Source organism: Rana temporaria, chromosome 4 (assembly GCF_905171775.1).
Source record: "Rana temporaria chromosome 4, aRanTem1.1, whole genome shotgun sequence".
Lineage (NCBI taxonomy): Eukaryota > Metazoa > Chordata > Amphibia > Anura > Ranidae > Rana > Rana temporaria.
In genome coordinates, this window is record NC_053492.1 from 34,328,739 (window position 1) to 34,340,269 (window position 11,531).

Consider the following 11,531-nt stretch of genomic DNA (forward strand, 5'->3'; position numbering starts at 1 on the left):
ACATTGTATGAACAGAGGCTCAGCATTTCCCCCGCTGACAGGACCGAGAGCTGTGTGTTTACACACCCAGCTCCCGGTCCCCGCTCTGTAACGAGCGATCGCGTGTGCCCGGCGGCGATCGCGCCCGCCGGGCACACGCACGGGAGTTGGGGGCGAGCGGGGGGCGCGCGCGCGCCCCTAGTGGCGGCTGGGAGAGAGGACGTTATACTACGTGCTCTCGCCCAGCCGAGCCAACTTGCCGACGTAAAACTGCGGTGGGCGGTCGGCTAGTGGCTAATGTACGTACGGTTAGTTCTGTAGTGAGCCTTGCACACCTTCAAAACTGGGAGCTGTATTACAAGAAGTAAACAGGTTTCTTTGTAGAAACTGTGTAGTCCACTCCACTCCTTCCAGTTCTTCCCACCTCTGTATTGGCTACAGTGTCTGATGGGGCTAATAGGCAATTTAAATGGGGTAGACTATGACCAGAATAAAACCTGGTTGCCCAATATCGAAGGAAATTGGAATGCTTAGAACTTTAGGTGTTGATGCCATTGGCCTGGATTCACGTAGATCGGCGCATCTTTCTGCCGGCGTAGCGCATCTCATATGCGATACGCCGACGTAACTCAGAGAGGCAAGCAGAGTATTTACAAACGACTTGCTCCCTACGTTGCACCAGCATAACGTAAATTATTCGGCGTAATTGAAAGTAGGTGGACGGTGGGCGTGATCCATTTAAATGAACCGTGACCCCATGCAAATAATGGGCCGAACGAACGGCGCATGCGCCGTCACGTGGACGCTTCCCAGTGCGCATGCTCAGAATCACGTCGGAACGAACGCCTAAGATACGTCGAATCATTGAACGTAACCTACGCCTAGCCCTATTCACGTAGTACTACGTAAACGACGTAAAATACGACGGCTGTTCCGTCGTCCATACCTTTGCATGGGATGCACCTCCTATATGTGGAATAACTTTACGCCTTACGTAAACGGCGTATATTACTGCGACGGGCGCAAGTACGTTCGTGAATCGGCGTATCTCAGTCATTTGCATATTCAACGCGTAAATCAATGGGAGCGCCCCTTGCGGCTAGCGTAAATATGCACCCAAGACACGACGGCGTAGGAAACTTACATCGGTCGGATGAAGCCTAATTTCAGGCGTATCTAGTTCTATGGGTACGGCGCATAGATACGACGGCGCACATTGACACTTACGCGGCGTATCTGTAGATACGTTGGCGTAAGTGTTACGTGAATCCAGGCCATTAAGTGCATTTACTATCATTGAGGCAGAAATTCTCTTTAATGCCGCGTACACACGACCGTTATTCTTGTCAAGCCTGCCTTGCATACACACGATCGTGAAAAAAAATGCTCGAGCAAAGCGCGTTGACGTACACATACGACGACACTATAAAGGGGAAGTTCCATTTGAATGGCTCCACACTTTGGGCTGCTTATGCTAATTTCCCCTTCTCATAACTTGCTTCTGAGCATGCACATTTTTTTCCCCCTCGTCAAAGCGTACACACGACCGTTTTTCACACCGAGGAAACGACGATGTGAAAAACGACGAGAAAAAATAGAGCATGTTCTAAATTTTTAACGCCCATTTTTTTTGTCGAGAAAAATGCTCTGGAGCCTACACACGATCGTTTTTCACGACCAATTAAAAAAATGGCATTTTTTCTCGTCATGAAAAACGGTTGTGTGTACGCGGCATTAGTGTTTGTTAACAGTCTTTGAAAAATTGCCTGCAGTGGAATGAAGCCTTTGCTTAGACTATGGTCAATTAACTTTTTGCATATTGGCCATCCCTGATCTTTCTGAGTACTTTTAATATGAAATTACACTATTTATTCTAAAAGATCTTGGGCCAGATCCTCGTAGCGCAGCGCATTCCTACTTTTAATATGAAATTACACTATTTATTCTAAAAGATCTTGGGCCAGATCCTCGTAGCGCAGCGCATTCCTACGTACGGCGTAGCGTATCTCTGATACACTACGCCGCCGTAACTAACAGAGCATTTTCCTTATCCTCAAAGAATTTGCGCCGTAAGTTACGGCGGCGTAGTGTAACTTTAGCGGCGTAAGGGCGCGCAATTCAAATGTATGTGATGGGGGCGTGTTTTATGTTAATACGTCGTGACCCGACGTAAATGACGTTTTTTTTAACGGCGCATGCGCCGTCCGTGGTATCCCAGTGCGCATGCTCGAAAATAAACCAGAACAAGCCAATGTTTACGACGATGACGTCATTCTACGCAAATCCCTATTCGCAAACAACTTATGCAAACAACATAAAAAATTCAGAATTCGACGCGGGAACGACGGCCATACTTAACATAGGATACACCTCATATAGCAGGGGTAACTATACGCCGAAAAAAGCCTTACGGAAACAACGTAAAAAAATGTGCCAGCCGGACGTACGTTCGTGGATCGCCGTATCTAACTAATTTGCACACTCGACGCGGAATTCTACGGAAACGCCACCTAGCGGCCGGCGGAAATGCATCTACGATCCGACGGCGTACTAAGACGAACGCCAGTTGGATCGAGCCCAGATGCAGTCGTATTTTGTTTTGTAGATACAAAACAAAGATACGACGCGGGAACTTTGAAATTACGCGGCGTATCAATAGATACGCCGGCGTAATTCTTCTGTGGATCTGGCCCCTTGACTGTGGTGTAGCCTATGCAAACCGCTTGTTACCTCTTAATTCTACATACCCTATTAAATAACCAGACAACACCTGTTTTGGAGTAAATTGGTCGCACCGGACATTTTATTAAACATTTCAAATCATAACCTTTAATAACAAAAAACAATATTCCCCCAGATACATCTTTTTTTTATTTATTATCAAAAATGTTATTGATTTTTTTTAGCATTTCCATTTAACATTATATCACATACCAAAACAGTGTAATAGTACAAACATCCTTATCAATATCCTCTCCATCAAAGAGTCCCCCCACCCCAGACCCCCCCCATCACAGTTCTTCATCGATATTACAGACTGTCCCTTCCATAAGATGGCAGCACTCCCCCTCCCCTCCCCTACCTTATTTACACAAGACAGAAGCATGGCAGGTCCAGACAAAGGGCGGGACCTTTTATGTGAAAGACAGGTGATTGATTGCAGGGACTGCCCCGCTGTCTAGTAACCAATCACCCGCTTCTTAACTTGAAAAGTCCCGCCCTTTGCCTGGGCCTGCCATGCTTCCCATCTTGTGTAAGGTAGGGGAGGGGGAGTGCTGCGATCTTATAGAAGGAACAGACCTGTTGAGTCTGCTGGTCCAGGTGGAGGAAAGCTGTACATCTGATCTGGTGCAGGCTCCACGCTCGCACTCTATTTCCACTCACCAAAATGTGAGCAGGCGAGTGGAAATTTTGAGGGCTGCCGATGACACACAAAACTGCTAGAAATAAATATCCGTGAGCGTCAATTTGTCACCCCTCTCAAAGTGCCACCTGGGTCCAATGGACCCAGTGGGACCCACAATAGGGCCCGGTCCCCTGCACCCAGATCACACCGACAGCCACTGTGTGGGTTGGTCCCGTCTCTAAATATTCAGAGGCAGGGCCGATTCTGGGTGGGTGCATGGGGTGCAGTGCACCCGGGAACCACAGAGGTGGGGGGCGCTTCAGCGCCAGAGTGCTCCCCTCCCTCCTCCTCTCCGAGGCAACTATCATTTACACTTTATAGGTTGACTGTACCCAAGCCCTGCCATTAAATATGGAGGGACCAACCCCTCGCACCCTGCAAATAATGCCATTTTGAGTTACTGTGCATGTGAAGTAACTAAACCAGGGTTGATGCTGTGATCCAGAGACATTGGCCTACGACACATTATTGGTGGGACAGAGGGACAGAATTCTGGCAGATAGCAATAGGGAAAGAGGGAAGATTTCCATAACTGTGTTGTGGACTTTAAAAATGTTAATTCTTCACAATGCTTACAGATATATAGCCAGATTCAGATAGACTGGCTTACTTTTGAGGCGGCGTAGCGTATCACATATACGCTACGCCGCCGTAAGTCAGAGAGGCAAGTGCTGTATTCACAAAGCACTTGCCTCCTAAGTTACGGTGGCCTAGCATGAATGGGCCGGCGTAAGCACACCTAATTCAAATGAGGATGAGGGGGGCGTGTTTTATGTAAATGACTCGTGACCCGACGTGATTGACGTTTTTTACGAACGGCACATGCGCTGTCCGTGGACATATCCCAGTGTGCATTGCTCCAAAGTACACCGCAAGGACGTATTGGTTTCGACGTGAACGTAAATTACGTCCAGCCCCATTCACGGACGACTTACGCAAACAACGTAAAATTTTCAAATTTTGACGCGGGAACGACAGCCATACTTAACATTGGCTAGGCCAGCTATTTGTTCGACTAACTTTACGCCGGAAAACGCCTTACGTAAACAGCGTATCTTTACTGCGACGGGCAAGCGTACGTTCGTGAATCGGCGTATCTTGCTGATTTACGCATTCTAGGAGTAAATCGGCGTTCACACCCCCCTAGCGGCCGGCGGAACTAGACAGCTAAGATACGACAGCGCAGGCCGTCGTATCTTAGATAGGTTTAAGTGTATCTCAGTTTGAGAATACACTTAAACATACGACGGCTTAGATTCCGAGTTACGACAGCGTATCTACTGACACGCCGGCGTAACTCTTTGCGAATCTAGCTAATAAAGGACAGGAATGGTTTATTTAAAAGTGATTTTACTGCTTGTTTAGAAGATGTAGATTAATGTGCATGATCTAGATAGGAGTTCAGCTTCATAAAATGGCAACAAATGCCTTTTAGGTGTTGGCATGCCATTGGCTTCTGAAATTGTCTCCTTTGCACACCCAGGGAGCACCCCTGAAACCAAGGTACCCTCATTATCAATATATCAACTTTTGCCCAGGAAAGAACTCAGACACCCTTACCCTGCATCTCATAATCAGGGCCACCATCAGGGGGGTACAGGCAGTACACCTGTAAGTGGCCCGGTGGTCCCCAGGGGCCCGGATGGCATCCCCCTTTTTTTTTGTTCGTCAGCACCCAAAGCCCCCCCCCGACCTCTAAGGGGCCCGGATGGCATCCCCCCTTTTTTTGGTCAGCACCCAATGCCCCCCGACCTCTAAGGGGCCCGGTGGTCCCCAGGGCCCAGGTGGCATCCCCCATGCCTGAAGCGGTGTAAGGGGCCCCAAAATTCCTGATGGCGGTCCTGCTCATAATGCTATATGAACACCTCTGAATAAGTCTTTAAGGAAAGAATTCAGTCTGAGCTTTGAATGTACCCTGCTTCAGGAGCTTTGAGGGGGCGTAGAGAAGGAATTTAATCTAGTAGAGGTTATGGGCACATTTTGCTTTTTGTTGCCTAGCAATACCCGACCTTTATTGAAAATTCTAGCAACAGGCTTTTTTTAAGTGTATATGTAAGCACAAAATCAATTTTTCTGTATGTTTGGAATCATGCCTCACCATATACGATTTTCCAACGCAAGTTCGTTTTTTTGCGAATGGGTTGCAAAGTTTCCAACCAGTGATAGTAACAGGACTACCTGATTCAGGCTGACTGTTAGAAGTGTTGTCAGCCAGCCATGTGTACTCCTTCTGTTTGGCTGCCTTCCCGGGCCAACTGATGGAGCAGTTTTTTTGGCATCCCCTGCAACAAAATTTTAATTTTTGGTAAAATACTCCCAAACGTAAATCATGTCTAAAAGGATGCAGACCCTGCCACCTTTCTCATTAGAGCCCTGCAGATGCAGCAGCTGATTGATAATTACAAAACCACTCCCATACAGATTCACTGTGCATATGGACACAGACAGACAAACAGCTATTTTTTCAGAATTACAGGTAGGACTGTGCAAGAAATTTTGTTACAATCCCTGCAATTTACATAGATCACCCAGAAGAGAATGGGCTAGATTCATAGAGAGTTACGCCGGCGTATCAGTAGATACGCCGGCGTAACTCTGAATTTACGCCGTTGTAAATTTAAGCGTATTCTGGAAACCAGATACGCTTAAATTAGGCTAAGATACGAGTGGCGTAAGTCTACTACGCCGTCGTATCTTAGGGTGCATATTTACGCTGGCCGCTAGGTGGCGCTTCCGTTGATTTCGGCGTAGAACATGCAAATGAGCTAGATACGCCGATTCAGAAACGTACGTGCGCCCGGCGGATTTTTTTACGTTGTTTACGTAAGGCTTTTTCCGGCGTAAGGTTACTCCTGCTATATGAGGAGTAATCAATGTTAAGTATGGACGTCGGGACAGCGTAGAATTTTGCGTCGTTTGCGTAAGTCGTTCGCGAATAGGGATTTGCGTAAATTACGTTCATGTCGAAAGCATTGACTATTTGCGACGTGATTAGGAGCATGCGCACTGGGATACGTTCACGGACGGCGCATGCGCCATTCGTTAGGGACGTCATTTACGTGGGGTCATGTTTTATTTGCATAAAACACGCCCACCTCTTCAGAATTTGAATTCGGCGCGCTTCCGCCGGCAGATTTACGCTACGCCGCCGTAACTTACGGCGCAGGTTCTTTGTGAATCCAGCCCCAGCCTCACTAAGTTACGGCGGCGTAGCGTATCTGAGATATGCTTCGCCCGCACAAACTTACGGCGGGCTATCTGAATCTAGCCCAATATATTTTGTAACCATTTTTCTGGTTCTATTCCAAGGCGGAAAATATCATGTTCTTGGAGCTGGACCTGACACCTCCGACTGTGTTTGAAATGGACTTCTCTAAGGAGCGGGCTGAGCAGGACCCCCGAGCTCTGCACCTCGAGAGACTGACTCGTCTGGACAGCCTCCTGGAGCGCCCGGCCGCTGTACGTGTTAGAAAATCCAGGTCATGGTAAGCAATCATATGGCTTTCTCATATGCGCCTTCTCAAGTAAAGTGTTATTTTGAGCGTAACATTTAATGAAAACCAGTTGAGGCTCTTCTTTTTACAATAAAAAAAAGGCAGGACACCGCACTTAGCTGATAAAAATAACAAACATGATATTCATCAATAAATCAAAACATGAAAACGTAAAAAATTTGTTATGAAATAAAGTGCTTGTGCGTGGATGGATAAATAGGTGCCCTGAAGTTCAGGGTTCAGACAAAGGTGCCCCACATGGATGTGTCTTCACCTTTACTCTTTGACCACCTATCACTAGGAAGTTCACTTGCGCTTTGTGGGGAATCAAAACCCCTAGATCACAGGTGTCAAAAACACAAGGTTCGCGGGCTGAATCTGGCCCTCCAGGCCATTTCATGTGGCCCTTGCACCTCTCTAGCCGCAGGAGAGCTCCAGACCTCCTCTGGTCCTCCTCCAGACCCCTACTTTCTGCTTTCAAGCAATGCATCCATTTTCTTCCCAGCAGCAGCATAAAGAAAGGGGGGGTGCACTGTGATGTAAGGGAGATTGGGGGACTCATGATGGTGGAGTGGCTCTTGACATCTAATGTAAAGGGGAGGGGATGCGCTGGACATCTAATCTTACAGATACAACCGGCCCTTTGGAGGGCAATCATAATGCTTATGCGGCCCACAATGAAATTGAGTTTTACACCCTTGCCCTAGATGGTAGGTTCCAGACTCAGCTCTATTTAGGATTGTCCTCCATGGGTAGGATGAAAGAATGACAGAGGGGGGCCCCCATAGTGAAAAAACTTCATTTATTTAACAAATACGAAATAAACAAATGGGATGCACTCACATTGTTTGGTGCCTGTGCCTGGCACCCGGTGTGATCACCATGTGTTATTAATATGGGGGTAGTCCGGCCAATCCTTGTATAAACGCTGATTCGTTGCGGTGAGGTTTGGTCCCCTGTATTCATTTTCTGGGCGGATCTAATGACGCGATCAAACCTCAACGCGGGGGCGATCGGGTCCTGTCTCCTGCTCGGCTGGGATACGAGTGAGGGCAAGATGGCCCCCACCTGTCTCCATAGCAGGGCGGAAGCGACGTCAAAACACCACTTCCGCCCATGCTTCTTAAAGGCATATTCTCTTGCTGTCATTTTTTCAAATGACAATTGTGTAAATATGAGATGTGAGGTCTTTTTGACCCTAGATCTCATATTTAAGGAGGTCCTGTCATGCTTTTTTCTATTACAAGGGATGCTTACATTCCTTGAAATAGGAATAAAAGTGACCTATTTTTTTTTTTTTTTTTGTAAAAATGTATAAAATAAATAAAAATAAATAAGAAAAAAAAATGTTTTAAGTGCCCCGTCCTGACGAGCTTGCGCGCAGAAGCGAACGCATACCTGAGTAGCACCCGCATATGAAAACAGTGTTCAAACCACACAAGTGAGGTATCACTGCAATCGTTAGAGCGAGAGCAATAATTCTAGCCCTAGACCTCCTCTGTAACTCAAAAGAAGCAACCTAACAGAGGTAGCGGGAGTGGCAGACTCGGATCTACCATGGTTTTCATCATTCCTGGAAAATCGATTCCAGATAGTGAAACTAGGACCTTTCACGTCTGAATCACGTAGCGTGTCTTGCGGAGTCCCCCAGGGATCTCCCCTATCGCCCGTGCTATTCAACATTTACCTCCGCCCACTCCTAAAAATTATTAGTAATCAAGACCTTCTCTATCACTCGTACATGGACGACACGCAACTTTATTTTCGTATCAGCGACAAAAAGGACCAATACCCCATATTAGAACAATGCCTTAGTCAGATAGACAATTGGATGACGAAAAGTCACCTCAAACTCAATGGAGCAAAAACAGAACTCCTTCAACTCCACGCAAACCGAAGGAAACTGGCCAGGACTACCTGGACACCACCACCCATCCTGGGACAAACCATCACCCCAAGCACCAAAGTCAAAAGTCTCGGAGTCATTTTTGACTCGGACAGGACAATGGATGCACAAATAGGATCAGTAATTAGCGGATCCCACCATCTTCTACGTCTCCTACGAAGAGTTGTTCCCTTCATCCCGAAAGAAGATACAGCAGTAGTGGTAGGGTCAATCATTAACTCCAGGTTAGAATATGCAAATGCCCTCTACCTCGGACTCCCAAAATACCAGCTTGCCCGTCTCCAAGTTGTTCAAAACATGGCGGCACAACTGGTAACAGGGAAAAAACCCTGGGAACAAATCACCCCGTACCTGAGATCCCTCTATTGGCTGCCCATAAAGGACTGAGTCACTTTCAAGGCCTTATGCCTGACACACAAATGTGTACACGGAAGCGCGCCCCTATATTTAAGTCAGAAAATAAAACGCCAAAACCCCAATCGAGTTCTTCGATCAACTAACCAAAAATTACTACAAATCCCCAAAGCCCGGTATAAGACCAAAGGAGAACGGCGTTTTGCAGTCCAAGGACCTCGACTGTGGAACGCATTACCAACTAATATCCGAACGGAAATTGATCACCTGGCCTTCAGAAAAAAACTCAAGACCCACTTATTCTTGAGGCGATTTAGTTCGCATTTGTAGCGCTATATAAGTTACTCACTCACTCACTATTTTTTTAAATGTCGCTTATGGAGATTTTTAAGGGTAAAAGTTTGACGCCATTCCAACGAGCGGGTGCAATTTTGAAGCGTGACATGTTGGGTATCATTTTACTCGGCGTAACATTATCTTTCTTTCACAATCTAAAAAAAAAATTGGGCTAACTTTACTGTTGTCTTATTTTTTAATTAAAAAAAGTGATCTTTTTCCAAAAAAAGTGCGCTTGTAAGACCGCTGCGCAAATACAGTGTGACAAAAAGTATTGCAATGACCGCCATTTTATTCTCTAGGGTGTTAGAAAAAAAAAATATATATATATATATATAATGTTTGGGGGATTTTAGTAATTTTCCAGCAAAAAAAAATGTTTTAATCTTGTAAATACCAAGTTTACTTTGCTGAAAAACAGGCAAGGTCCTTAAGTGGTTAAGGCACTACCAGAAAAATAAAGAATATATATGGATATAACAAGTAATTTTATTCAAAAGATATATAAATAGAACATATACGTATAGATACAATTAAAACTGTCAATGAGAAATACATTTACCTGAACCAGACGCATTTTGGAAAATCTTTTACTTCATCAGGGTTATTTCTTGTAAGAACCCTGATGAAGAAAAGGATTTTCCGAAACGTGTCTGGTTCAGGAAAATGTATTTCTCATTGACAGTTTTAATTGTATCCATATGTATATGTTCTATTTATATGTCTTTTGAATAAAATTACTTGTTAAATCCATATATATTTTCTTTATTTTGCTGGTAGTACCTTTAAAGTCCCACCCCAGGGTTTCCCATTTTTTTAATTGACTATTCATTGGGATGTGGCACACCTACACTAGTTTTCTCTATCAGATCCCCCTTTTTCTACAACTTACCTGTAATGTACGATGTCTAAAAATCATGGCGCTAGCTGGATCCTGTAAAAATCTTCACTGCAGGGATGCCCCCTCCTCTTCCTGCCTCTGAATTTATGGTGCTGCAGGGATTATCATCTTCGGGGGTGCTGTGAAATTGTTTCAAACGATGACCCACCCCCCTCCTTTCTCCTCCCCATTGAGAAAAGTTCTCTCATTGCTTTCACTACCTGAAACAGGATCTGTGAATGGGGGAGAATATCCTGTGCTCCTTAGACCAGGAGTCTCCAAACTTTTATAGTCCTTCAGACTTTAGGAGGGCCAAATTGTGGCAAGTGTGGGCAGAAAATGTCCCGGGCCCGGCATCAGTGAGAATTAATATGGCCTCAGGGTTGGTGGTCAATAGGAGTAGGAGTAGTGTCCCTATTAGTAGAAGGAATAGTATCCATTCAAATTTATCGGTGGAAGTAATGGTGCCCCACTGTTGGTGTCAGTGGGAGGAATAGTATCTTATACATACCTCCCAACTGTCCCTGATTTTGAGGGACTGTCCCTGATTTGGAGCAATGTCCCTCTGTCCCTCTTTCCTCCTCATTTGTCCCTCATTTTGGTCTGTTCTATATAGATGTATATAAAATGCACTTTTTATCTAACAAAAAGTGTTTTCCAGAGCTAAACCTTTCATCCGATTTCTAATTTGCTCCATTTTTAAATTCCAAGAGCCAATATAAAGGAATAGTAGTGGTAAAAAAGCACTTGTGGGTTTAACCAATCGTATGTTTTTGTACGATCCGCCGGACCGTTTTCATCGGACATGTCCGCTCGGAGATTTCGGTCTGATGGCTTGTACACACCATCAAACCGAAATCCCCACAGACAGACAGCGCGATGACGTTGACGCCGCCACGTCACCAAACCGGGAAGTAAAATACTTCCACGCATGCGTCGAATCCATTCGACACATGCGGGAGATATCTGTCCGCTGGTTAGGTGTACTAACCAGCGGACATGTCCGCCGGACATCTTTCCAGCGGACATGTTTCTTAGCACAGTGTTTCTCAACTCCAGTCCTCAAGGCACACCAACAGGTCATGTTTTCAGGCTTTCCATTATTTTGCACAGGTGATTTTATCAGTTTCACTGCCTTAGTAATTACCACAGCAGTTTCATCTGAGGGAAATCCTG

The 11,531-nt window shown here is 45.6% G+C and overlaps 1 protein-coding gene across 2 annotated transcripts in view; it reads left to right on the forward strand.

Annotated features, from left to right (window-relative positions):
- The window catches only part of KIF3C (kinesin family member 3C), a 132,181-nt gene that overhangs the window by 118,701 nt on the left and 1,949 nt on the right, over positions 1 to 11,531 (forward strand). For both annotated transcript variants that reach the window (XM_040348217.1, XM_040348218.1), the window contains exon 7: positions 6,695 to 6,870. In XM_040348217.1, coding sequence (XP_040204151.1) covers positions 6,695 to 6,870 — 176 coding nt within the window. The remainder of the gene's footprint in view (positions 1 to 6,694; positions 6,871 to 11,531) is intronic.